The 26,154-nt window shown below is 47.5% G+C and overlaps 1 protein-coding gene across 1 annotated transcript in view; it reads right to left on the bottom strand.

The window, feature by feature from the left end:
- PARP4 (poly(ADP-ribose) polymerase family member 4) overlaps window positions 1-26,154 on the bottom strand; it is a 351,198-nt gene that overhangs the window by 261,284 nt on the left and 63,760 nt on the right. Inside the window, exons 9-11 of the mRNA XM_082247633.1 lie at window positions 11,604-11,761; window positions 3,687-3,824; window positions 689-787 (exon numbers count right to left, since the gene is read on the bottom strand). Of these exons, the coding sequence (XP_082103759.1) occupies window positions 689-787; window positions 3,687-3,824; window positions 11,604-11,761 (395 nt within the window). The remainder of the gene's footprint in view (window positions 1-688; window positions 788-3,686; window positions 3,825-11,603; window positions 11,762-26,154) is intronic.

The following is a 26,154-nucleotide window of genomic DNA, read 5'->3' as shown; positions in this document are numbered from 1 at the left end:
CTCACCTCTATGACGGGCGACATGTCCAGTCGCCCGTCTTCCAGGATTGCGGCATCCGGCCATCTGATTGGCCGGAGCCGCGGTGACGTCACTCCCGCGCACACGCGCGGGAGCCAACGGTCACGGCACAGGGCTCTGAAGGAACGGCACCAGCGGCCGTTCCTTCAGAGCGCATGCGCCAGTGACGTCACTGGCTGCTTGTAAGGTAAGTATCTCCTAAACGGTACATGTTTAGGAGATATTTACAGTACCTATAGGTAAGCCTTATCATAGGCTTACCTATAGGTACAACTTGCAGAGGAGGGTTTACTTCCTCTTTAAAACAGGAACTGAGAGAAAATTCCTCCAAAGTGAGGAAATCCCAGGGTGTCACCAGAACTAGTGTCCCCATTGGAAGATTTTCCCACTATTAACGTTCTGGTGTCAACTCAACATTTACAAATTTTTTCTTTTTAACTTTCACTTTTGATGATAATGGCAAACAGGACAATTAGAGGGGGTGAAAACTGATGGGTATTGTAATCCCCCTTCACTTTATCCAAAACTAAAAAGAAAAAGGTTTACCTTTAGTTACACTTTAAGGAAAAAACACCTGAGTTAAATAGAGGAAAACAGGAATAGGGAAAATGTAAGGAAGAGATTTGTTAAGGTTGGAAGATTCAACCTAATGAGTAAAATGATTCCACACCTTATCGAGTCGCTGAAATAAATGCCACTGCCAAGGTTTCCAATGTCAGTCCTGTCCAAGCCAAATTCATCAACAATTACTTTGGGCAACAGCAATCCACTGTAAAGAAAAAACAAGAGCATTAAACATATTAAAATTGAGTACTCACAGAAAAGGTGGGAAAGTACAGGAATAAAATGGATCTTAGCAGAATTCTCTGAGTGAAGAGAAATGGTAAATGTGGAACTTTCAAAGCCCATGGATTTCTTTGGCACACACTTGTAGTGTACACCTCTTGCAGGCATGAGTGAAGGATTCGGTCACAAAATAACACATTTTACTATATCTGACTTCCTGAAAATGCTAGTTGCCTGGCTATCTTTGGCTTCAAAATTTTCTGATTTACTAACCCAAAAAAAGTATTTTCCAAGTGACGTTAGAGGTGATCTGCTTTCTTTCTTAAGATCAGTGACTCGGTATGTATTTCAGATGATCATCAATGGCAGCCATTATATTTCTTCAACTACAGACTTCTTTCAAACTCTCTTATGGCCAAGAAAGCTGAATTAATGTAGAAGGGCTGTTCCATCTTTGAGGGTGAAACAATCCATTTTTCGGTTATAAAGTATAAGTATATATTTAAAGTGTAAGGGTAGAATGGGAAAGGATTAGAACCCATCTGGTGTTTACTACTAATTGGGCTCTGTAAGGCTACATTCAGACAGCCAAATATGTGTGGCCAGGGGTGGCCACCGGCCAGTAGATTTCTGGTGGTGGTTGTGAATGCTGTTTGCACACACTGTGTACAACCAGCAGCAAGTGTCCGCAGTAGCTGTTAGATTTATACACTGTGACAATCAATGGCAGACGCTGCTGCTGTTCACATGTAACTGCTTATCTGAACAAATACAAGCAAATACTGACCCTGGACACAGAGTTGGGGTTTATGCAGAATTGTGGCCACGCACAAACTGGCGGCAGGCAATCATCCAGTTTGCATGCAGTCATAGAACAGAGTGTTACTGCATCCAGAGTCAGCATTTAGCTGCCTCTGGATGCAGAAAACTAGATGTATACTAATAGCCAGAAAACTCGACCGTTGGAAGGTAGCCTTAGAGGGAGGTCATGTCAATTCACTTCCTGTCTTGCTGACGACCGTTTCACCAGAGAGAAATATAGAGGAAAATATGCAATAGGGACAGAGACAAAAATAAAAATCGGACATGGATTTTTAGCCTTCCTCTACTAAAGAAAGCATTTTTATTGTTTTCTGTGTTTATATCTGGTGAAACCACTGTCATTGTGTCAGCAAGTGAGGGGAGCCCCAAATAGCAGTTAAAGTGGTACTAAACCCAGAAAAAATGTATTGTAATGTATTGTGCCTGCATTCGTTTTATTTTTTACGCTCTCTTTATTTCATTTTCACCTGATGATCCAGCCAGTATGTATGTTATTTTTCAGCTTCATTTAACAGACTAAGCTGTCCAGCAATAATGGCAGTTGGGAGGTTGAAACAAACTGTGGCAGACCCAATCAGCACAGGGGCTTTTGGAGGGGACAGCAGGGTAGCCTCCTGCCTACCGACTATGGGCCTTGGCTTTTGAGGGGCTGTAGTCTTAGGAGGTGTGTGCCTGGGGGACCCTTGGAGTAGTCTTGCTTCAGATTCAGGTCCATGTCTCCCTTAAAAACACACACACTCAGGGAACCTAGGACCTGATTACAGATTTGGTGCCCAAACCAAGAAAGACTGCTTTAAAATGAGATTCAGAGCAGATGTTCATATAATCAGCTCAAAACAATGTGATGCTGGGGTCTCCTGCTATATTCTGTTTACTAAAGTGTCTTTTCTCCCATGGTACTTATTTCCACATTGTGCCTCCTAGGTGTGAATTCCCATTTCCCATTGTTAGAGTCACCTATTGTTTCTGTCTGTTGGCTAATCCTCCTGGAGGTTCCTACATGATAGGAGTAGTCTTGTATCCACTTTACCTCATTATCGAACCATAGTGGGATGTTTGTGTGTTTATACTTATGATAATGTGTGTACTTTGTGTATCCAGGGTTGTGGGTTTGTTGCTGGATTGTGTGGTCAACCCATGACTAATCAAGGCTTGTTAATTAGCATACTGGGTATGTGTTATGTTGGCTGTTCCTTAGATTTGCTAATTGTCTAGGATAATGTGATCAAGCTTCTACCTCATCTTGCATGGTATATATTCTGTGTTAATTTACAATAAAGTCAGTTCTAGTTTGCAACTAAAATAGTGTTGTCTAGTTCTTGGGTGCAATATTCAGCTAGAATACCTGGTTCCAGACTGGAGGAAGCTGTATACTGATGGAAGCACCCAGGCTGGATGGTCCCTCACACAAACCATTTAACACTGACAGGGGTACTTACAAAGGTCTGCTTTTATCAATTTATGTAAAGCCGTTATCCCAAAAGGAGAAACTGTTGCTGTACCTGCCTAAAAAATATATTAGCTGGAATTCAGCTTTAAATTTGTTAGCCAAGTCCATCTTAATCTGTTACTACATTTAACACTACACTCTCCCCAGACAGACAATTTTTATATCCAAAAGGTATATTTCTTCTCCATCAAGAGTGGAGCGACTCTATTGCAGGAAGTATATTACTGGCTGCCTCACCAGGTGAAAATAAAGGAAAAAGCCTAAAAAAGAAAACAAATGCTAACCAACTACCTTACTATCCCTAAGCTAAACTACCATAATTCCTTCACCGTACCTCTCCTGCTGTCTTCTTACTTCCTATGACAGCGTTCAAAGTCCCTATTGACTTGAATAGGGCCGTATACCAAGAGATTTTGTTGGGACAGGTTGTAAACAAAGTAGGAAATTTGCTCTGCAACTGCAGTAAGTGGAGTAGTTAGAACAATTTAGCATAGAGCGATTGTATTAGCCAAGCTTTTGGTAAAAATACAGCTGTCTTTTAAATATTTAATTTCCCTTCAGCTTGCCAGTAACAGTTACATCACCTCACAGAACTTTAATACGGTCTTACCGGGACAGAATCCCAACAATGTTGCGTGGTGATGAGGCATGGAGCAAAGACTTGACATTGCCTAGATCACTCCTAAAATGAATGGCTTCTGTTAATCTTCCAACACGGAAAACATGTGAAATCTGAACCTCTTCATTGCTGTAAACAGAAAATAACCTTTAATTTTCAATTATTATCATCTTATATCACCAACTTATGACAAATCATCTCTATTAACAACAATAGTACAACAAGTCAATGGTATTCCAGCTTGTCAAGTTTTTCTTGTCTTTAAGACATAGCAATTGCTCTAAGAAAAACTGGATTTTTGACTTACCATAAAAAAACTTTTCTCTGAAGTTCATTGAGAGACACAGCTCCATATTCTTCTTAACCATTGGGTTATGCTGCCCCCTACAGGAGTAGGACACTAGGCAGGAAAAATAAACAAAAAAACTTTACTATGCCTATGGGGTAGTCCCTGAAGGAATACACCAACTCACTCTGCTATAGGATTCAGTTTTGTTGCAAGTGGTGTCAGATGTAAAAAACCCCAACCCACTCAGAAATAGAGGGGCGGGTGCTGCAGTCAATGAACGTCAGAGAAAAGGATTTTACGGTAGGTCAAAAATCCAATTTTCTTCTATTGTTCATTGACAGACTCAGCTCTGTATTCTTCTTAACCATTGGGACGTCCCAAAGCAGTATTTGCATGAGGGGTGGGAAAACAAGGCAGAGAAAGAACCTAATTCCCCAAAGGCTAAACTTAGCCAACCAGGTAACATGGAGCTTAGCCAAGAACAACTGGAGCTCACCTAGAAACAACATACACCCCGAAAGAAAAAATTGCTCTTTTAAAACAGCAGCCTGCAAAACCTTGCAGCCAAAAGAAGCATCCAAGGATGCCAACACATCTACTTTGTAGAATTTAGTGAACGTGTGCACAGATGACCAAGTTGCGGCCTTGAAAACTTGTATTACTGACACCTGATGGCGAAAGGCCCAAGAGGCACTCAGCACCCTAGCAGAATGTGCCTTCTCAGGGAAAGGTGGAACCTGACCCTTAAGTGAATACGCTTGTACCACTGTATGCACGATCCATCTGGATATGGTTGCAGCAGACGCAACCAATCCCTTTCGAGGTCCTTCCGTGACAAAAGGAGAGTCTGATTTCCTGAAAGACTCAGTAACCACCAGGTAAACTCTAATTGCCCGAACCACAGCCAAAGAATGCAAGGAATTTTCCTTGGGATGCTTGGGCTTAGGACAAAGTGAAGGCAGCACAATGTCTTCATTCAATGGAAATCAGAAACTACCTTAGGAAGAAACGACTGATTAGGTCGAAGTACCACTTAATCTCTGTGGACCGCCAGAGAAGGAGAATGGCAGGACAGCGCCACCACTTCAGACTTCCTGCGGGCAGAGGTAATAGCCACCAAAAAGGCTACCTTCTGTGACAGTGTAAGCAGAAGAATCTCCCGAAGTTGTCAAAGGGAGGTTTTTGAGGAACAGACAGTACCAAGTTAAGATCCCACGGAGGTAACGGGGCCATATCGGAGGAGCCACATGAAGAACTCCCTGGATAAAAGTGTGACTCAAAGAATGCGTAGCTAAAGGGCGTTGAAAAAACACTGCCAAAGCCGACACCTGGCCTTTAATAGTACCCAAGGCAAACTCTCTTTGGCTTTCTTCTCTTTGGAGGAAAGCCAATATCCTACTCACTGAAAAGGAGCGTGGATGCACCTTAATCAATTCGCACCATGAGATGTACGATTTCAACGTACGATAATAAATCTTCCTAGAGGTAGATTTTCTAGCCTTCAACAGTGTAGGAATCACAGAGTCAGAAAGACCCCTATTCTTCAATAGGGTTTAACAGCCACGCCTAAAAGCCAGCGACTGTAAAGCAGAATGGCAGATCGGCCTTTGAGACAACAGATCTTCCCTGAGAGGAAGTCTCCAAGGAACATCGGCGACCAATCTTACCAGATCTGCATACCATGACCGGTGAGGCAAGTCTGGGACCACCAGAATCACCGGAATCCCTTCCACCTCTATTCAGCGCAGAAGCCTTGGAAGAAATTTCAGCGGAGGAAATGCATAGATCAGCCGATAATGACCCCAAGTAGCCACCAGCGTGTCTGTGGCGTCGACCAGAGGATCCCGAGACCTGGCTGCAAACCTCTGTACCTTCTCGTTGAGCTGAGAAACTAACAGATCTACATTGGGTGTCCCCCACTGGACACACAACAGGTGAAACACCTCCGGATGCAGGGACCATTCCCCCTGATCCAACACCTAACGACTCAAATAATCCGCCTGCCAGTTCTCCGCTCCGGGTATATGCACGGCGGAGAGGGCTGGAACAAAATTTTCTGCCCATAATAAGATCTCGGCCAACTCCTGGGCAGCCACTGTATCTCAAGGTCCTCTGGACACACAGCTTTTTAAGTACTCCACCCCCAGCCAGACAGGATACCACGGTCCAATAAAATGGAAGGAAGGGCTTGCGCTGACGCAGGGCCAAGGAATAAAGCCACCACAGTAGAGCACTTCTTGCGTTTTGACTTAACCAAATCAGATTGTCCAAAGATTTTGGATCCTTGTTCCACTTGACAAGAATACCCCTTTATAGAAGTCTCGTGTGGAACTGAGCAAACGGAACCGTCCCAAAAGGTAGACACCATCAGGCCTAGAGCTCGCATGCAAGTCTTCAATGAGGACTGAGTGCTGGATAACAGCAAACGAAATGCCCTCTGCAACTTTTACAGCTTTTCCGGGAAAAGAAACACCCTCGCAGAGGCTGAGTCCAGAGTCAGTCCCAGATCAACCATTTTGGAGGCTGGGACAAGAGCAGATTTTCTGAAATTGATGGTCCAACCAAACTCTTACAGGGTCCATAAAGTGATTGACAGATCGCCCACCAGAACTAAGTGGGAGTCTGCCCTTAACAGGAGATCGTCCAGGTACCCTAGTATATCAATCCTCCACGGTCACAGTAATGCCAATACCAGCGCCAACACGTTGGTGAAGATCCTAGGAGCAGAGGCGAGAACAAAAGGTAATGCCACAAATTGATAATGTTCCTCTTCTACAGCGCAGCAAAGAAAATGCTGGTGTCCAGCGTAAATAGGGATGTGCAGATATGCATCCTCGATATCAATAGAGGCCAAAAAGTCCCCTTGGTGTAGGAACGCCACTACCGTGCGAATAGACTCCATTTTAAACCTCTGTACCCGCACAAAGCGATTCAGAGTCTTGAGGTCCAAAATTGGACGCACTTTCCCTTCTTTTCTGGGAACCGTAAACAGGTTTGAATAAAACCCTTAAAAGTTTTCCCGAGAGGAAACCGGCACAATCACCCTTTGTGACAGCAGATCTTGTACAGCCTCTCGTAGATCCCTTAGCCGATCTGAAGATAGGTATTGAATAGACGGGAAGAATTCTTTCGGGGACCTGAATTCCATCTTGTAACCTGATCATAGCAGCTTGTGGGCCCATTTGTCCTGAATCAAGGAGGTCCCTGGTTCCGGACAGAAAACAAAGACATCCCCCCACCCCAGATACTAGTGAGGGCATCCCTTCATGCAGACAGAGATCGGGTAAGAAGAGGGACCTGTTCTCGGCTTACCCGACTACGTCTTCTTGGAACCCCTAGATGACCTAAATGGCTTAGTGCCTTTCTCCTGCATGCCGAAGGGGCCGCCTGTGTGCTGAAAAATAAGGGCCCTGTTTATTACGCAGTGACTTGCCCTTAGCAGATAGAGAAAGAAGAGTACTTTTCCCACCTGAGAGTCCTTTGATCAGTTCATCCAACAAAGACCCAAATAGGCGGTCCCTCATAAAGGGGAGATTTGATAGAGCCTTTTAAGAAGCCTGGTCCGTAGACCAGCTTTTTTGCCACACCATGCGTGGTTACCATTATTGCGTTTTGAACAACTCCAATGACTCGCAACACATTTGTCACAGTAGGCGGGAAAAGAGAGTACCTTTGCCGGTTTTAGGAGATCTGCGGCCCTAAAGGGGACCGGCGCCTCCATGTTAAAAGTTTTCTGCACCAATACAATGCAGTTGTACATACAATACAATAGTGCATCCACCAGTGCCTTTGCATGCGCATGTGCAGTAAAAAAAGAAACCATCCTCACTGCAGAGCACCCGAAGTACGTGGACACAGACCCAGTAGAGTCGCTATATGCTAAGCTCACCCTGAGAACAAAACAAGCAGGGGAGGTTGCTGACCACAGTCCCGCAAGGAGACGCCAGCTAAAGTTCTACAAAAAGACCCCTATTAGACCTAAGGGTCGCCCACCATAAATTACATAAAAGGACAGAGCCCCATATAAAAAAGGGAAGAGGGGGGCCCGCCGTGACACAGACGCACAGGCAGAATACCCCCACACAATACCACCACGGCACCCCCCAGTTTAAGGGGGGTGCCAGACAGTCAATATGTCCACCCCCCTGAGGTCAGGGGGAAGGGCAGACGCCTGTCCGCTGCTCTATCACCCCAGTCAGCAGCTCAAACAGCCTGGTCAACAGCTCAGTCAGCAGCTCAGACAGCCAGCCGCAAGTAGGCCGCAAAGCCGGGGCCTAAACTTGGGGCCCAATCGTGAGTCCGCCCTCAGCACTGTCAGCTTGATCAGCAGCTCGGACATTTCGGTTAGGAGCTCCGACAGCCTGGTCAGTCGCCTGGACAGCTTGGTCAGTTGCCTGGACAGCTTGGTCAGTCACTCAGACAGCCAGCCCTGTCAGCCGCGAGTAGGCCACAAGCCACGGCCTCAATTTTTGGTCTGATCCGGCCGTGTGAGGCACCTGCCGGTCAGCTTGGTCAGGCACCTTATCTCAGTCAGCTTGGTCAGTCACTCAGACAGCCAGCTCCATAAGCCGCGAGTAGGCCATAGGCCGCGGCCTACATTTTTGTCCCGATCCAGCTGCGTGAGACATCCGCTGGTCAGCTTGGTCAGGCACCTCATCTCGGTCAGGCACCTCATCTCAGTCAGCTAGGTCGGCTTGGTCAGGCACTCAATCAGCTACCCGGACAGCCGCGAACAGGCAGCAAAGCCACGGACTACATTTGTGGCCCGACCTAGACATGTGAGGGGCAGACCCGTGGATGAAGAAACATCCGCTCCCCCCAAGCCTATAACCACCGCAGGGAGTCCAAAGGACATACCACCTGCCTCAGTCACTAAACCCCAGGGGGCTCTTAACTCGCTCAAAGACCCCCTGTATGTGATCCAGACAGCTTGGTCAGCAACAACCACATCCACCCCCCCTTACTGGAGCAAGTGGCAAACCCAGCTCCTGCCTAACCCCGGGAGGGGGGCATGGGGGTAGGTTGGGGCCAAAAGAACACCGTGACTGTTAGAGGGGCTAGAGGAAATGGAAGAAAAACCCAGGGGTCCGACCATCAAAAGGAGTCCACCCCAAGACTGCAAGAGCTATGGAGGGACATGACAATCGGGTGGGCACCACTCCGGACAGACTACCTCTCCACTCGGGGTGGTGGTGCTGATGGCCAAGGAGCATGCTGCGACTCAGGCCGAGCCAGGTCATGTGCATCCCGCCGAGGTGTTTCACTCGCAGGCTAGCTCCCCGTCCATTGGGGCTCTGTCGTGGCGAGGCCTAGTGCGGGGCTATAACCTGCACACACTCGCTGGCCAGAGTGGGTGACCTTAAGGATCTAGGATAACCAGTCCAAAACCCAGTCCGGCTGTTGATTGCAGTTCTTTCAGGACCATAACTAGCTAAAAAAAAAAAATTTAATTTTAACAAAAGGTTCCCTTTAAAGTAGAAAAACAAGCTAAGACTGAAGTCCCAGCTGGAAACTAGGTTCTACTCCTAAACTAGGCAGAAACAAACTGAATCCTATAGCAGAGTGAGTGGGTATGTATGCCTTCAGGGACTGCCCCATAGGCATGGTAAAGTTTTTTCCTGCCTAGTGTCCTACTCCTATGGGGGGCAGTATAACCCAATGGGTAAGATAAATATGGAGCTGCGTCTGTCAATGAACGATAGAGAAACAAACATTTCCATTGATCTATATGGACAACAACAACTAGTTTATTGTACTTATTTTCTGTCAAGCTTTTAGATAAGTGCAACTTGGCCTACATTCAGTAGGAGGCGCAGTGCCACTATACTGATGAAGTGGGATCTTTAGAGGAAAATTCCTTAAGGTATTTGGTACTTGTCGCAAAGGCTGCAGGTGTCTGATTGGACGCAAGTAGGGTCAGTGCAGGGACACCTCTTGTTCTCCATACACATTCAGGGACTCAGATCAGAAACTGAAGAATCTGTTAAGCAGCACAGAGTGTTGCTGCCTAATACCACATTGCCAAGTAATATGCTGCTGCAATACTGTGACATTGCTGAGGACTATGCGTCTGAAATACTGTGCCTTACTTAGTGTATTAAATACTGAATGAACCCTCTGCACACTGCTATACCCTTTATAGCAAACCCCCATGCACCTGCAAACATGTGTTAAGCCGCATGGCGCCATGCATTTTTGGTAAAGAGTCAGGGACTTCTTTTCTGCATTTCTTTCATGTAGGGCAGCCAATCAAAATGAATGGGTTGCTCTACATACAACGCACGGGAACACGCCTGTATTCAGTCGTATGTGTGGTGTGAACTGATCCTAATTATTCAATGTACAAATTATTCTCTGCAAGCCAACATAAAGTCTTTATCAACACATGCTTTTACTCCAACTGCATTTGAACACACTATGATGGGTATTTATAATGGAGAGCTGATAACACCGAATGCAAGCCACAATTATAAAATAGGTTGCTGTGTTTTAAAATTGTGCAACATGCAAAGAGCCACAGTAAGCCCAGAACGCTGCTTTATAAATAGACCCCACATCTACATTAACCATTGATATTGCAGTTGTTACGTTTGAATGCAAGATACAGATATGAACACACTCCTTAAAAGATTACTATGGTTTTATTATGTGTCATATTGGAGACCTAGGGATATTGATATGTAGGTGGTACCCAGGCTGCATTGCAAATGGTCACTGGGAGCAACTGGTCTACCCCGAAATTACACAGGTTCCAGGGCCCGTTCGATTCTCTGCCCAACCTGTACGGGGGATGATGGCCAGGAACCGAACCCTTCTATCTGCCTGAGCTTGTTTAACCCCCTCAGTTCCACGGATAATCACATGCTGAGCTCTGCGCCTGCTTCCAGGAGTCTGCAGCCATTTCTGCATAGATAAGACTCCTTCTGCTACACTTCCCAGGCATTGGCTGTGGATATATTTCCTATTCACATATTCACACAGAGCCCAGACCTTAACAAAAGATCTTCTTTAAGAAATAAAATATAATAAACATGATCTGAGGTATAAGTGATGACTCAACCTCCATCCCTAATATACATATAAAATAAGAGAAGAACGAGGGTTGTGGGACTTTGAGTGAGGTGACCTTCTTTACTTAAAGGCTTCAGTCAGCAATACAAGCAGTTCAAAGGACAGCACAAAAGTTATCCAGCAAATGGTAAGTTGATAGATCAAGTAATGGACGGTTCTCATGTGGAAGGCAGTTGTTACTTTGTAATGATCAAGTAAGTTGATCCTGCCTAGGCCCTCTAACCATCCATGGCTGTACTATATTCCTCTTCCCGCAATGCATAGCCCCATACCTTCCAGACCATCCATTGTGGGGGACCCATCTGTAGCACCTCCCCTTTAAGAAGAGAGCAGGAAAAACCTTAGCAGCCCTTCCCTCTCCTCAGGTCTTCCAGGCAGCAAAGCACCACTGATCCTCAACTGCATCTACCTTACCTAGGGGCTCCTACAATAATCCAAACAGTAAGGAAGAGCATTCCTTAAAGGGGAACTAACCCAACTCCACCTGCCTACAGATAAATAATATGATAAACTAATGAAGACAGGCAGCTTCTCTGCTTATCACTTACCTGTGATTATTAGTCAAAACCTCCTGTTTAACCTGATGGAACTCCTCTGAGTTTTGATCAACATATTCCACTCTGCATTTGAGCGCCCGGTACTTTCCAACAAGGCTTGGGTGAGGTTTTGAGTTTGTCTCACTGATGTTAACCATGTCTCTTATAAGCTGGTAGGAAATTTTATGAAAATGAAAGAAAAATTGAAGCAATGATATTACAGTGGGTTAAAAAGCAGCCGCAGTGAATACAGCAGAGTTTCATATTTATACAAATAACCAACATTTTATGTTCTAACAGCATATAACTCCATGATCATTCCCCTATGGCAGTGATGGCGAACCTATGCACCCCAGAAGTTTTGGAACTACATTTCCCATGATGCTCAACTACACTGCAGAGTGCATGAGCATCATAAGATATGCAGTTCCAAAATATCTGGGGTGCCCAGGTTCACCATCACTGTCCTATGGTATGATATTTATCAGAGAGAGCAGTTTGTTTGTGGATGGATCATTAGTCACAATAAACTATCTATGTGTAAGGACATCCTGGTGTTCAATAAGAAAAGAGGAACTCCACTTTTGCTGAGATAAAAAAAAAAACATACATTTCTGGGTAATTAATGCACATTGCAAGGATTTGAACAAAGTATGCCCATGTGTGAAGTGAATCTGTATGGGAGTGTCTTTATAATTATCTGTCAGCTGCTGCACTTGCAGGCTTCTACTGGGGAAAATTGCAGGGTCCGCATCCATTTAAACATGATTTTCCTTTGGAGGTATCTTAACAAAAATTACATTTTTGTAGCAGGGGATGCCTAAAATCTGACTTGTATCTTAATGCAGACTTCTGGGAAAATCAGTAAGCCAATCACACAAGCAGGAAATTACATATCTGCAGCGGGTAGGGGCGCTCTGTACACCATCTGTGTACAGAATGCCTCCAGGTTGCCATGGTGCATTGCATTTTACAGAAAAGTACAGAGCTGCAGATTGAAAAGGAAAGGTAATTTTTAATAACATTCAATTACAATACGACTTGTGTAACAATTGTATACACTAATGGCACTTTTCCACTGCAAGTACCGGCTAGTACCGGCTCGGCTCTACTCGGCCCGGTTTGCTTTTCCACTGCGGTACCGCATGGTATAGTGTCGGAACGGTTCGGTACGGTACGGTATAGGTTTGCTTTTCCACTAAAGTAGTACTAAAGTTAAGTGGGTGGGATAACAACGGGGTGGGTGTGATTCTCTGACCAATCAGTGGCTAGTAGTGACTGCATGCAAAGGATTGTGGGATATGGTACCAGTTTGGTACCTGTTGGAACCACAATCGAGTAGGTACTGTTTTTTCAGAGCCGTACCGTTCGGTTCCATGCAGTGGAAAAGCAAACCTATACCGTACCGTACCGAACCGTTCCGACCCTATACCATGCGGTACCGCAGTGGAAAAGCACAAAAGCGTGCCGAACCGGTACGGTTCCATGCAGTGGAAAAGCGCCATATGTTACTTTTTTGTATTTGCTACTTTTTTACCCACGAAAGTTAAGTTACCCTTTAAATTTTCCTGAGCATCACCAATGCCTGTCACCAGCCCACAACCACTCAAAGGGGCCTATTTAAAATGGAGACTGGATACTGCTATTCATTCTTTGCAGGTCACTACAGTGTGCTTGCATTTTACACCTCATAAACTGCATGCAACTTTGTGGAGTGTGTGGTGTTCCTCACAAAGTAACACTCTGTAATGAGAGGAGATAGTTAGGTGAGTGTTACCACAGAGTGGCACCGTGCACACTGTTATAATAAACTGGGCCCCATCCTAAATTACGCTGCTAGTGAAAAATTGAGAACTTTTATGGCACAACAATCTTACAAATCACTGGGTTATATAAAAATTATATTTTATTACATATTAATTAAAATGTCTCATTTACAAAAGATATATAAAAATAGAAACAACATCAATCCCTGAGGACTAACAACCTCTATACTTGCTCATGCCTTAAAATGGAACATTAAACTCAGGTGTTATGTATTGCACCCCAAAAATCCAAAATCGTTAAAACCTGAACCACCGAGGATTCCAGTATAAAAAGGTAGGTATCAGTGACCAACATCAAGGTGATGGATCCATTTATTTATATTTATCTTAGCTTTACATGTTTTGCACCCATTGCGCTTCTTCAGGCACTTAACGTGGGCCAGACCATTGCTTAAAAATGTTTCACTGCAATCAACAATTAATCTGGAAGTAGTAGAGAGAGAGGCACCAAACAGGTCCAACCCTAATTTGTGGAGATGGGGACACATCCATAATAATCCTGATTAAACATTATTTAGAATAGTAGTTGGTAGCTCTGTTCTTACAAGGGCTAGCAAATCAGTTGCCTCCTCGGGTTACTATACTAATGTTTAGTCCTTATTTGAAGGTAATCCCTGGTGGCTGTGTGGCCTTGAATCGGTTTCAAAAAGCAGTCTAAAGCGTGAGTCTCCCCCAGGGGTATCTGCGCTGTTTCAGCCCCACACAGGGTACAAAGGTCTCCACTCACTTCCCCACCAGTCCCCATGATGTGTGTTGTAAACTGCTACTGCAGTTCTCCTGTAATAAGAGGAGAGCTAGATCACATGACTTTCACAAATTATGGACCTTGGCTCTCCTCCAGGCATGTTTCCCCATTTTAAAACAAATGGGATTTTGCTTTCTTGGAAACTCAATGAGGGAGACTGGTGCTGCCAGAATCTAGAGCAGCTGTGCAACTTAACTGAACAAGCTAAAGCAAATGCTAAATGCTGATTCAGTTTTATGAAGAAGTGTCCATGTGGGCTGTGTACTAGATGCTGTAACCTGATTGTTATTAATGGCCTTAATCAGTTTGAGCTGAGGACAGCACAACTGAGATTTCTGACTGGCATTCAAAGCCACGTGATAGGCAGTGATCACCTGACAATGTAATGATGCATAAATGATGCTCACTGCAAAAGAAGGAGAGGGATGTGGGCCTTTATGCTAAAGTACTTTACAGCACATAAGAAATATTGCTGAGTTTTTCTCTCTCTCTATATATATATTGTGACAGGAAGTCAGGTAAATCTGTGAGTGTTGTCACAGATGGAGATACACTTCTGTTTGGTTTAGACAATTCACCAATTATTATAAGGTGTCGGCTGCAAAGGTAGCCAGGAAGGTTTAAGGAAGTTGAAAAACCTTCAGCTATTCAGAATGAGGAAATTAAGGCCTCTATAAGTTGTCCAGAGGAAGTCTATTGATTGCTGCCTCCTGACGCTGTGTAAGTAGAGGAGAGCAGTCAGATGTCTGCCTCCTGAAGCGGTGTGAGTATAGGAGAGGAATGCCTCCTGAAGCGATGTGCGCTGAGGAGGGTAAAAAGGCTGAAGACTTCTCAAGGTGAGGTCTTGGATTGTTTTCTATGTGAAGAGAAAAACAAATGGATGTTTTCTATGTGAAGAGAAAAACAAATGGATGTTTTCTATGTGAAGAGAAAATAACAGAATTTTTGTAAAATCTTACCTGTAAAATTCCTTTCTCTGAGTCCTCCGACAGTCGCCGCCTCCTCTAAGTCATCACAATTGGGTATTGTCCACCTATCCGTAGGAATAGCTAGGCATATAGACTTAGTCAAAAGACAAAAGGCATTAGCATGTACACACCCACGGGGGCTGTCCTATCTGGTCAATACCCCCCCTGCATCACCACTCCCAACTCAGTTTGGTAGCATAGCAGTAGGTAATAAGAACCCCAAAAAGAGGGGCGGGGGCGGCGACTGTCGGAGGACTCAGAGAAAGGAATTTTACAGGTAAGATTTTACAAAAATTCCGTTTTCTCTTACGTCCTCCGACAGTCGCCGCCTCCTCTAAGTCATCACAATTGGGATGTCCCAAAGCAGTATAGACATGAGGGGTGGGAGACGCAACCGTAAAAAAGGCAACGCAGTACCCACATCAGAGAAAGGAATCTTACATGCACTGTAAGAACCAACTGGGCAACAGCAACAAACAATGCTCAACAGCATTTGGCAATAGTCGCTGCGGACGCAGCCATGCCCTTCCGAGGTCCCTCAGGAAGGACAAAGAGGGAATCCGTCTTCCGAAAGGATTCCGTAGACGACCGGTAAGAATGCAAGGCAATCTCCTTTGGATGTTTAGGCTTCGTACAAAGCGAAGGCAGGACAATGTCCTCATTAAGGTGATAATCAGAGATCACCTTGGGAAGGAAGGATGGGGGTGGTCGCAAAACCACCTTATCCCTGTGAATTATCAAGTAAGGGGAGCGGCAAGACAACGCCGCCAGCTCCGACACTCTGCGAGCCGAAGTGATCGCCACAAGAAAAGCAACCTTTTTCGACAGCAGAGGCAACGATATCTCCCTGATATTCTCGAAGGGAGCACGCTGCAATGTGGACAGGACCAAATTCAAGTCCCATGGAAGCAAAGGCTCCTTTCTGGGAGGAGCCAAATGTCGCACGTTGGAAAAGGACCGCCAGTGCTGACACCTGGCCCTTTATCGTGGCCAGCGCCAGGCGCTGATCCACTTCAGACTGGAGGAAAGCAAAGATTCTCGACACCGAGTAAGAACGAGGGGAAAACCCCCTGGACTCACACCAGGTGAAGTAGGCCTTCCAGGTACGGTAATAGATCTTACCAGAGGAAGATTTCCTAGCCTTGATCAGGGTAGGAATAACCTCAGGAGATAGACCCTTGTCCTTCAAGACCTGGGTCTCAACAGCCAGGCCGTTAAAGCCAGCGACCGTAAAGCAGGGTGGAAGATCGGACCTTGAGACAGAAGATCTTCCCGTAGAGGCAGGTGCCACGAAGGTGCCACCGCCAGGTGAACAATGTCGGCGTACCAGGACCGGCGAGGCCAGTCCGGTGCCACCAGAATCACCATGTGCGGTTCCGAGGCCAATCTGCGAAGGAACCGGGATAGTAACTGATTCGGAGGAAAGGCGTACATCAGACGATACTGATGCCAAGGGGCCACCAACGCATCCGAGGCGTCCGCCAACGGATCGCACATTCTTGCCACAAAGCTTTCCACCTTTCGGTTTAGCCGGGATGCGAACAGATCCACATCCGGGGATCCCCACTTCGCACACAGCATCTGAAAGACCTCCGGGTGCAGGGACCATTCCCCCTGGTCCAGGGTCTGGCGGCTCAGATAGTCGGCCTGCCAATTTTCCACACCCGGAATGTGAACTGCCGAGATCGCCGGGACATGAGTCTCGGCCAAAGACAGAATATCGGTCACCTCCCGGGCCGCTCGAGCACTCCTGGTGCCCCCTTGGTGGTTGATGTAAGCCACCGCGGTAGCATTGTCCGTCTGTACACAAACAGGCAGGCCCTGGAGACGGTACGACCACTGGAAGAGACAGAGTTTTATTGCTCTTAGTTCCAGCACATTTATCGGGAGGGAGGATTCCTCCTCCGACCAAGTGCCCTGGGCAGACAGGTTGCCCAGGACTCCACCCCAGCCCGACAGGCTGGCGTCCGTGGTAACCACTGTCCACACCACCGGGCGGAAGGACTTGCCCTCCGCCACCGCCGGGGACTGGATCCACCACAGAAGAGCCAATCTGGTCTGGCGACTCAAGGAGACTTCCAGATCCAAGGACTGAGGAAGTCTGTCCCACCTGGCCAGGATCTCCGTCTGGAGAGCCCGCGTGTGGAACTGGGCAAAGGGAATTGCCTTGAAGGCCGACGCCATCAACCCCAGGCCCCGCATGCAGGTCCTGAGTGATGAGGACGGATTGTCCCTGAGGGACCTGAGTTCGTCCCGCAAAGTCCGGAGCTTGTCCTCCGGCAAGAACACCTTTGCCTGAGCAGAGTCCAGAACCATTCCCAGATAGGGAAGGCGAAGCGACGGAGACAACGCTGATTTCTGAACGTTGATGGTCCATCCGAACTCCTGGAGCGTCTGTACCGTGATGGACAGGTCGCGCACAAGGTCCTGGCTGGCCCTTGATCTCAGAAGCAGATCGTCCAGGTACCCCAGAACCGCAATGCCCTGGGCCCGTAGGAGGCCCAGGACCGGTGCCAACACCTTGGTGAAGACCCTTGGAGCCGAAGCGAGACAGAAAGGTAACACCACAAACTGGTAGTGGTCCTCTGCGATAGCAAATCGAAGGTACCGCTGATGACCCTCGAAAATGGGGGATGTGCAGGTACGCATCCTTCAGATCTATCGAAGCCAGGAATTCTCCCGGACTCAAGGAGGCCACAACCGAATGGAGAGACTCCATTTGAAACTTTCGAAAACGCACGAAGCGGTTCAGCGCTTTCAGGTCCAGAATAGGACGCACTTTGCTCTCCTTCCTGGGCACAGTGAACAGATTTGAATAAAACCCCTGAAACCTGTCCCGATGAGGCACCGGGACAATCACTCCCTGAGCAAGCAGGTCCTGCACCGCCCGATGCAAATCCTGCAGACGCCCCGGAAGCAGATGGAGATTGGAGGGAAAGAATCTGTCCGCCGGCCTGGAAAGGAATTCGATCTTGTAACCTGCTCGAATGATTTCCTGGACCCACCTGTCCGATATCCAGAGCAGCCAAAGTTGAAGGAAACCGCGCAAACGTCCCCCCACCCCTGAAATGGGTGAGGGCGCCCCTTCAGGCAGAGGCGGATTGTCCCGCCGAGCCGGCGTTGCCGGCCTTCTGCTTACCCGCCCAGGGCTTCTTCTGATTGCTCTGGGCCTTGAAGGGCTTGCCCTTGGATTGGTTCCGAAAGGCACGAAAGGACCCCTGAGTGGATCTAGGCGCAGAACCCCGCTTGCCTCGGAAAGACTTGTTCTTCGGGTTCTGGGGCAGCATAGTGCTCTTGCCCCCCGTGACACCTTTCACCAGGGTATCCAACGCCTCGCCAAAAAGGCGAGAGCCAGCATAGGGAAAATCAGCAACTGTTTTTCGTGAGGACTGGTCGGCCGACCAGCTCTTCAGCCATATCAGTCGCCGGGTTAAGCACCGCGACACTCGAGAGGCGAGCCACCAAGGGGGCCTCATTTAAGGCTGCATCACACAAATACATGACTCCTTGGTGGATCTGGTCCACCATTTCCAGTCAGGCAGGCAGCACGTTATCAGACACTAGGTTGCTTCTAAGCACCTTGATCCAATCAGCTACCGCCTGAGCCACCATAACGGACGCGAAAACGGGCTTGAGCAACGAGCCCGCCACCGTATAGGAATGGCGGGCTAGAGACTCAAACCCCCGGTCCGTGGGATCCCGGAAAACCGGAGTATCCTCAGTAGGAACCAAGGTAGCCTTGTTCAGCACGGCCACAGTGTGATCTACCTGTGGAGGCACACACCATCGCGATTCCGTAGCCGGCGCAAAAGGATAAAGCAATTTGAACCGACTAGGCCCCACGAATGGACGTTTCAACGTGCGCCACATTTCATTAACAGTGTAATGAAATTCAGCTGGGCAGGGAAAAACCTGCGCAGACTTGCGGGCCCTGTGCGTCCCAAAGGAGGACACCACGCCCGGAGGATTGGGCTCATCCTCTAAATGCAAGGTTTTTTTCACAGAAACAATCAACTCATCCATGGTCGCCCGTTCTTCAGGCGACCCAGGGGAGGATGTGTCAACACCCTCAATTTCAGCCTCCCCCTCAGACCCCGGGGGGTCCAAGGATGAGCGGGACCCTGAAAAGGGCACGCTTGCAGCAGCAGCCATATCCCCATCTGAATCAGAAGAGAGACACAGCCTGGGCCGTTTCCTCGCAGCCCGTTCAGACATCAGCGTTTCCATATTTGCCACTAAAGTCGCAACCACAGCGGCCAGATCAGGTCACAGCGGAGTCACAGGAGAACTGGGGCCCCCCACTAAAGCTGGAGGAAACTTGCTTTCCTGAGAATCCATGGCTCAAGACAAGAAAAAATTACATTGCAAAAAAATGATGTACTGTCCCCTTAAATAGCGCTGCGGAGTGCGCAGCCCACCGCTACTGTCACAGCTATGAAGACCCCCAAAAGGAGAAGGAAAACTGAGCCAGAAGCAGTATACAGAAGAAGACCGAGAGAGATGCAGTGCAGAGCCCGCAGATCGTTGCTACCTGTGTCCTTTGCTGCCTGAGAGGAAAAGGAAATGCTGCTGGAAGGGGCTGGCTATAAGCCAGACCTCAGGGAAAATGGCTGGCATAGGAAATGCATTGGAGGCTTCACTAAGATGGCCGCCGACATGCGGCCGAACCGATCGTTCTACAGCCCACAAAATGGCGGCGGAGGGCGCCAAAACGATCTGTATGCTTGCCCCAGAGGGGCCATATCCATGTGCAGTAAAAAACATGGCAGACTGCGAGAACATACCCCCGCAGCGGTCGCCGCACAACACTCATGTCTGTACCCCCAAACATGCACCTAAGGTGACACAGGGACAGGGACCCCCAGTAAAAAACATACAAATTTGTACAAAATGAGGTGTAGCCACCTTTCCCTCCATCAGGGTAAAAAAAGTAAGAATATCAAGCAATGCACTCAGGAACACGGGGCGGATAGTCAACCTCGGAGGTGTAGGTACCCTGAAAGAAATCAGCAAACATTTTGGTGATTTTCTCTGGATCTGTAACAATTCCATCCACAGGCGTACTCAATGTAATAACTACCATTGGTCAAGCGCCTAAATTAGTCAGCTAAGCTAGTAGCTTACCTGGGCACCCTCCATGTTCGAAAATCCCGTGCTTAGTAAAAAACAGCTTAGTTTTTCATAAGCACATTTGTTCCACTAGTCTTGTTTGGAGCCTCAGTCTGCTAAGAAATTTGATAGCTCTTCAACCACCCGGGCATATGAGGCTTTGGATAATTTCTTAAACCTGGAAATAAGTTCTGACATTTGGAGGCTGGCATATTTTTTAAATGTTTCTCACACTATTAGCGTAGTGGATGGATTGTCATTGATCTGAAAGAATGATTTCCATTCTGCATCTAGTGCAGTAGTATCAGGAAATGTAGTTATCCAAAATGGATTCCGCCTCCAGTTTAATGTAGGGGACCTAGTAAATGGAGTAATGGTAACCCAGTACGGGGCATGGTCCAACAGTAGTCGGGAGCAAAAACCTGCTGCCTGCAGTCTATGGGTGAGTTGCTGTGAGGCAAATATAAAATCAATCCAGGACATAGTAGAGTGGGGGGTAGAGAAACAGGAATATGCTTTTCTCCTTGGGTACAGGTGTCTCCATGTGTCCACAAGGGATAGGTCTGCCATTAGGCTACTAAACCTAGTTGCCCGGTCTAGTTGTGATGTACTAGCCTTGCGACTCAATTTATCCAAGCTGGGATTGGGGACCATATTAAAATCGCCCAGCCAGATGGCTGGTGTAGATGGGTATTTAGACATAAAAAGGAAACCCCCCACTTAGGACAGTGGTATTATAAGGTGGTGGTACATACTAGGCCAAAATCAGGATTGAATTACCAGTTATACTGGTCAGTAAAAAAACATACCTCCCCTGGGAATCTGTCTCCGCCGAGCATATTTCAAAAGAGATGGTTTTGGCGATGAGTATGGGAACACCCCTGGAATAGCTAGTATGGGTGGCATGAAATGCCCATCCCACCCAAGGTTTTTTGAGTGCACACAGCAAGGAGAAAATGGCATGGGTCCCTACTAGAACAATTACGTCAGCCCGTTGGGTCTTCAGAAAAGAAAAAAAAGACAGCCATGCGCTTTATTTTATTCCGAAGACAGAGGACGTTCCACGTTAAAAATTTCAGGGGAGCCATAGTAAAAATGAGCGGAAACAGGGTTCCAAGAAGGTCTTGGTAATGTATAGTACAACGCAAAGAAAGGACATATTTGAATGGGGCATATATGAAAAGCAGCATACAAATGTTATGGCCTATGAGACTGTTGCATATGATTAAGAGTCACTAAGAACATTAACATAACCCTAGCCCACCCAGCTCTACACATACCCCAACTTGTGTGAGCATAGAATCCAAATTGAACAAAAAAAGAACTGCAAAAAACAAAAAATCGCCAGCATAATGACTGAGGCAAGGTAATGCAGTAGGACATCAGCTGGGGCATCACACTTAAGGGAGGGGCACGACCCTCTCCTTCACTTTGAAAAGTTAGTTAGCAGAAAACGTAACCGGCTCCATCAGCAGGAAAAGAATGTAATGGAAATGTAATAGAGAGTGCATACATCCTAGTGCGTACATCCTAGTGCGGCGACTTGTAACTGAGTAGTGAGGTCAAGGGCCCAATATGGCAAATTTTCAGTATGTGAATACACGAGGGGGGCAAATGCCAAGCCTTTTAGGAATCAACATTAGTCAGAAGATAAAAGTTAACCAGGCAACATAGACATATACCCGTGGGCAGAAGGATGATGAAGCTGCAGCTCCACAGGGTCTAACCGATCCAGCCATGCTGAAGCTGCCTCTGGCTCCTCATAAAAAAAATGAACGCGATCTTCTCCCACAACACGAACGTGGGCTGGGAACAGCATAGCCTATTTGAAGTGTCGAACCCGGAGAAGTTTGTTTTCTGGAAATCGGCTCCGTTGGCACTGTACCTCCGCCGAGAAGTCGGGAAACGCCAGGATCTGGGTGTTGTGGTATGGAATGTTGCCCTTTTTACGGGATAGAGGAAGGATTGCGTCCTGGTCCATGAAGTTGAGGAACTTGGCTATGAGGACACGTGCTGGCGCACCTGGTGGTGGCGTTTTGGCCGCCATACGATGGACTCATTCCACGACAAAAGGACTGCGAAAACGACTCCTGGCCATACGTAAATACGTTTAATAAGGATATCTTCCAAAAAAAGTGGTAGGGTTTAACCCCTCAGACCCCTCCGGGAGGCCAATTAAGCACAAGTTGTTGCAGCGCTTAGGATTTTATAAGTCATCTTGCTTTTGCTGCAGCTGGGCAATATGATGACTTGCCTGATCAGAGGAGGCCTGTAGAGGTGGTATGGCATCCTCCACGTGTCTCAGACGGTGTTCAGCCTCTGACACGCGGTCACGAAGTTTGTGGAGATCTTTTCTAATCAAGGAGATGTCTACCTTGACCGCCTCGATTTTAGAAGTCAGGGTCACCTGCCAAATTGATATTGCCTCCAGAACTTTATTGGTATCTGGTGCTGAAGACTCCATTTCAGTGGAGGAGGATCTGCCATCTTCAGCCTGCATGTCCGTATTTATGACGGTCCAATTTGGCGACGGTATCAGTGGTTTTACGAGGTGGGGACATGTCACTGCTGTTAATAGAGGTACTAGGAGTAGCCATAGGATAAATGAGATTGCAAGATAAGCAGCAGGATAAACTAAAAGCGGGTCTGCCCACGGAGCTCTGATGAACAGCGTCCTCCATGCAGCTTCAGGCCACGCCCCACTTTTGCTAATTTTTGGGCAAATTTCTTACCCTGATGGTTTATCTGTTATAAAAGGGAGAGATTCTAAGGCTCAAAGAGGGGTACAAGATCTTGGAAGGTGGTGTTCATTGCGATCCAACCATTGAGCAATACTCTTCGCGGTATCAAAAAAGTAGGGATCCCCTTTCGCCACTACACCCAGTTTAGCTGGGTAAAACATTGCATAATGAAATTGCAATGACCGGAGCGAACATTTCACATCATCATATTGGGCTCTTAATTTCTACACTTTCACAGAAAAATCTGGGAAAAGGGATATTTTGGATCCATTTAGCTCGATGGGCCCTTTGATGTGAGCCATGGAAGGAATGTTATAACGATCTTTGTAGTGAAGGAGCTTTGGGATAAAGTGACATGGATGATTCCCAGGAGGGAGTGGGCAGGCAGGGATCTGGTGTGCCCTCTCTACCGCAAAAAACTGTGTAAAGTTCTTTCGTTCAAAAGTATCCAGCAACTATTGCTCAATATATGCATATAGCTCCACAATGATCGGTGATGACACATGCAACCCCTTGCCAGAGCATTGCTTCACTGTGCCATCACTGTGGATGCAAAAAAATAAAAAGAAATTGGTTGAATCTGTTACAGATACGTCACTGGACTCTTGGAAGAGCAAGTCCCTTTGGATAAGCGCACAACTTGGGTACCCGGAAGAACACCGAAGATGGCACGTCATTACTAGCAGTGACCCGAATACCCCGCGACACACACGTGGGTCAGCCGAGTGAGGATCTTGGGAGCCCGGCGAGCTAGATCCCTTGTTGGCACGACGAGAGCACTATCACTTACATGTGAATGAAGATTATATCTGGCACACAGTAGACTGAAGCTGGAGCAGAGCCTATTCAACATGACCACCTGTACCCTACTTAATTAGTAAGTTATAACTGTTCTAATCACTGAAGGATCGGCAAGGCGGGGTAAGATTGCTCGCTCCACTAATCCGGTGTACAGCCACGCCATTGAGACTGTTTTAATAAGGTGAATTTCCCTGCTATATCTAAAACAAGGTTTTCTGAGGAACACACTATTCATGTTTGAGCATTGATGACAAGAGGGCTATGGACAATTACAATTACCTTCAGAAGGACAGGTGTTTTTTCAGATCCCTGCATTTTTCAGTGCACCTTCTTAGGAAGTCTCTAGATAGGCGGAGGCAGCCTCTCCTATACCATTTGTTATATTATAGTGACTTTGCTGGTCCATGGTCCATCCAGGAGGAGCCCCGGGGCCTATGTGTGCTGCAACTCTGGTGGTCTTTTAAGGGAGTATTATCCCCTTTGGTATACACAAGAGGTGCTCCACACAGTTGTCTGTAGCACACCTAGGTATTACAGTCCGGACCTATTGAATTAGTGGCATTGTTTTTAATGGTGGGTAAGGGAAGTTGTTGGTGCACAGCAGTGGCGTAGCGTGGGGGGTGCAGGGGGGGCCGGCCGCACCGGGCGCAACATCTGGGGGGGGCGCATGATCCGCTCGGCATTCTGCAGTTTCATGTCAGTTCAGTTGTCACTCACACTGTCTTAGGCTGGCTGCCGCCGCCCACTCGCACTCGCAGCTCTCTGCCCTGGCTCACTCACTCTCTCACTGCAGTCACAGTGCTGGCTGTGGCTGTGCAGCTCGGTTCCCGAATACGATCCGAGCCGCCAGGTCGCCCACTGTGGGGGAGGGGGGGGGTGTTTGGAGAGACAGTTCCTGCACGCCTGGCCTATCTGGGGGAGGGACTAACCCCTGCAGCGGCCGCCCAGCGCAGCGCTGAGCGCGGGAGAGAACCACCAGGCCAGGCAGGAGCAGAAGAACCTGGCAGCGGTGGCAGATGAGAGGCCAGAGAGGAGAGAGCCAGTGGAGACGACGGTGAGATGGTACTGCAGGAGGAAATCCTAGGGGGACTCGAGGAGAAAACCTAGCCTGCTGTGATGGGGTCTGGGACAGGTGAAAAAAAAAGGTAGGAGTGTGTGAGAAGAACACTGAAAACTGAAAAGATCTATCCCCCCTTACAGCAGGCCAGGGTGAGGTTAGGTCACTCTGGGGTCCCCCATATAGATCCCCCCCTACAGCAGGCCAGGGTCCGGACCTCACCTCACCCTGGCCTGCTGTAAGGGGGGAGATCTATATGGGGAACCTGCCCTGGCCTGCTCTAATGGGGGATCTATAGGGACCCTGCTCTAAAGGGGATCTATGCCATAGATCCCCCTTTAGAGCAGGATCCCCATAGATCCCCTTTAGAGGAGGCCAGGGTCCCCATAGATCCCCTTTAGAGCAGGCCAGGGTCCCCATAGATCCCCCTTTAGAGCAGGATCCCCATAGATCCCCTTTAGAGGAGGCCAAGGTCCCCATAGATCCCCTTTAGAGCAGGCCAGGGTCCCCATAGATCCCCCTTTAGAGCAGGGTCCCCATAGATCCCCTTTAGAGGAGGCCAGGGTCCCCATAGATCCCCTTTAGAGCAGGCCAGGGTCCCCATAGATCCCCCTTTAGAGCAGGGTCCCCATAGATCCCATTTAGAGGAGGCCAGGGTCCCCATAGATCCCCTTTAGAGGAGGCCAGGGTCCCCATAGATCCCCTTTAGAGCAGGCCAGGGTCCCCATAGATCCCCCTTTAGAGCAGGGTCCACATAGATTCCCCACTTTAGAGAAATGTCCGCATAGATTATATGGAGACCATTCTCTAAAGGGGGATCTATGGGGTCCCTGCTCTAAAAGGTGATCTATGGGGACCCTGCTCTAAAGGGGCATCTATGGGGACCCTGGCCTGCTCTATAGGGGATCTATGGGGGACCCTGCTGTAAAGGGGGATCTATAAGGACCCTGCTCTAAAGGGGATCTATGGGGACCCTGCTCTAAATGGGATCTATGGTATACATTGATAATTGTTTAATTAAAAATGTTTTAATACCGCTTAAATGTTTGTTTACATTTATTTATAAAAGTGTGTGTGTATATATTCATATATATATACACATGCACATGTGGTTGAGGTGCACACCCTAATGCCATAGGCTGCGCACGCCTATGCACTCTGTCTGACTCTGACATAACAGTTCGCTCAGTCAGTTTAGCAGCGAGCGAGCTGAGTCAGCAGTCTGGCGATGTCACAGATTTCGCTCCTCCAAGCCAATCAGGAAGCAGGATCCGCTTCCTCATTGGCCGAGCTGCCGAGCAGGAGGCGGGAGGACT

The sequence above is a fragment of the Pelophylax lessonae genome, assembly GCF_965119305.1.
Source record: "Pelophylax lessonae genome assembly, chromosome: 2".
In the NCBI taxonomy this organism is placed as follows: domain Eukaryota; kingdom Metazoa; phylum Chordata; class Amphibia; order Anura; family Ranidae; genus Pelophylax; species Pelophylax lessonae.
The sequence above is the reverse complement of the archived record's forward strand: the minus strand, read 5'-3'. Positions and strand labels throughout refer to the sequence as shown.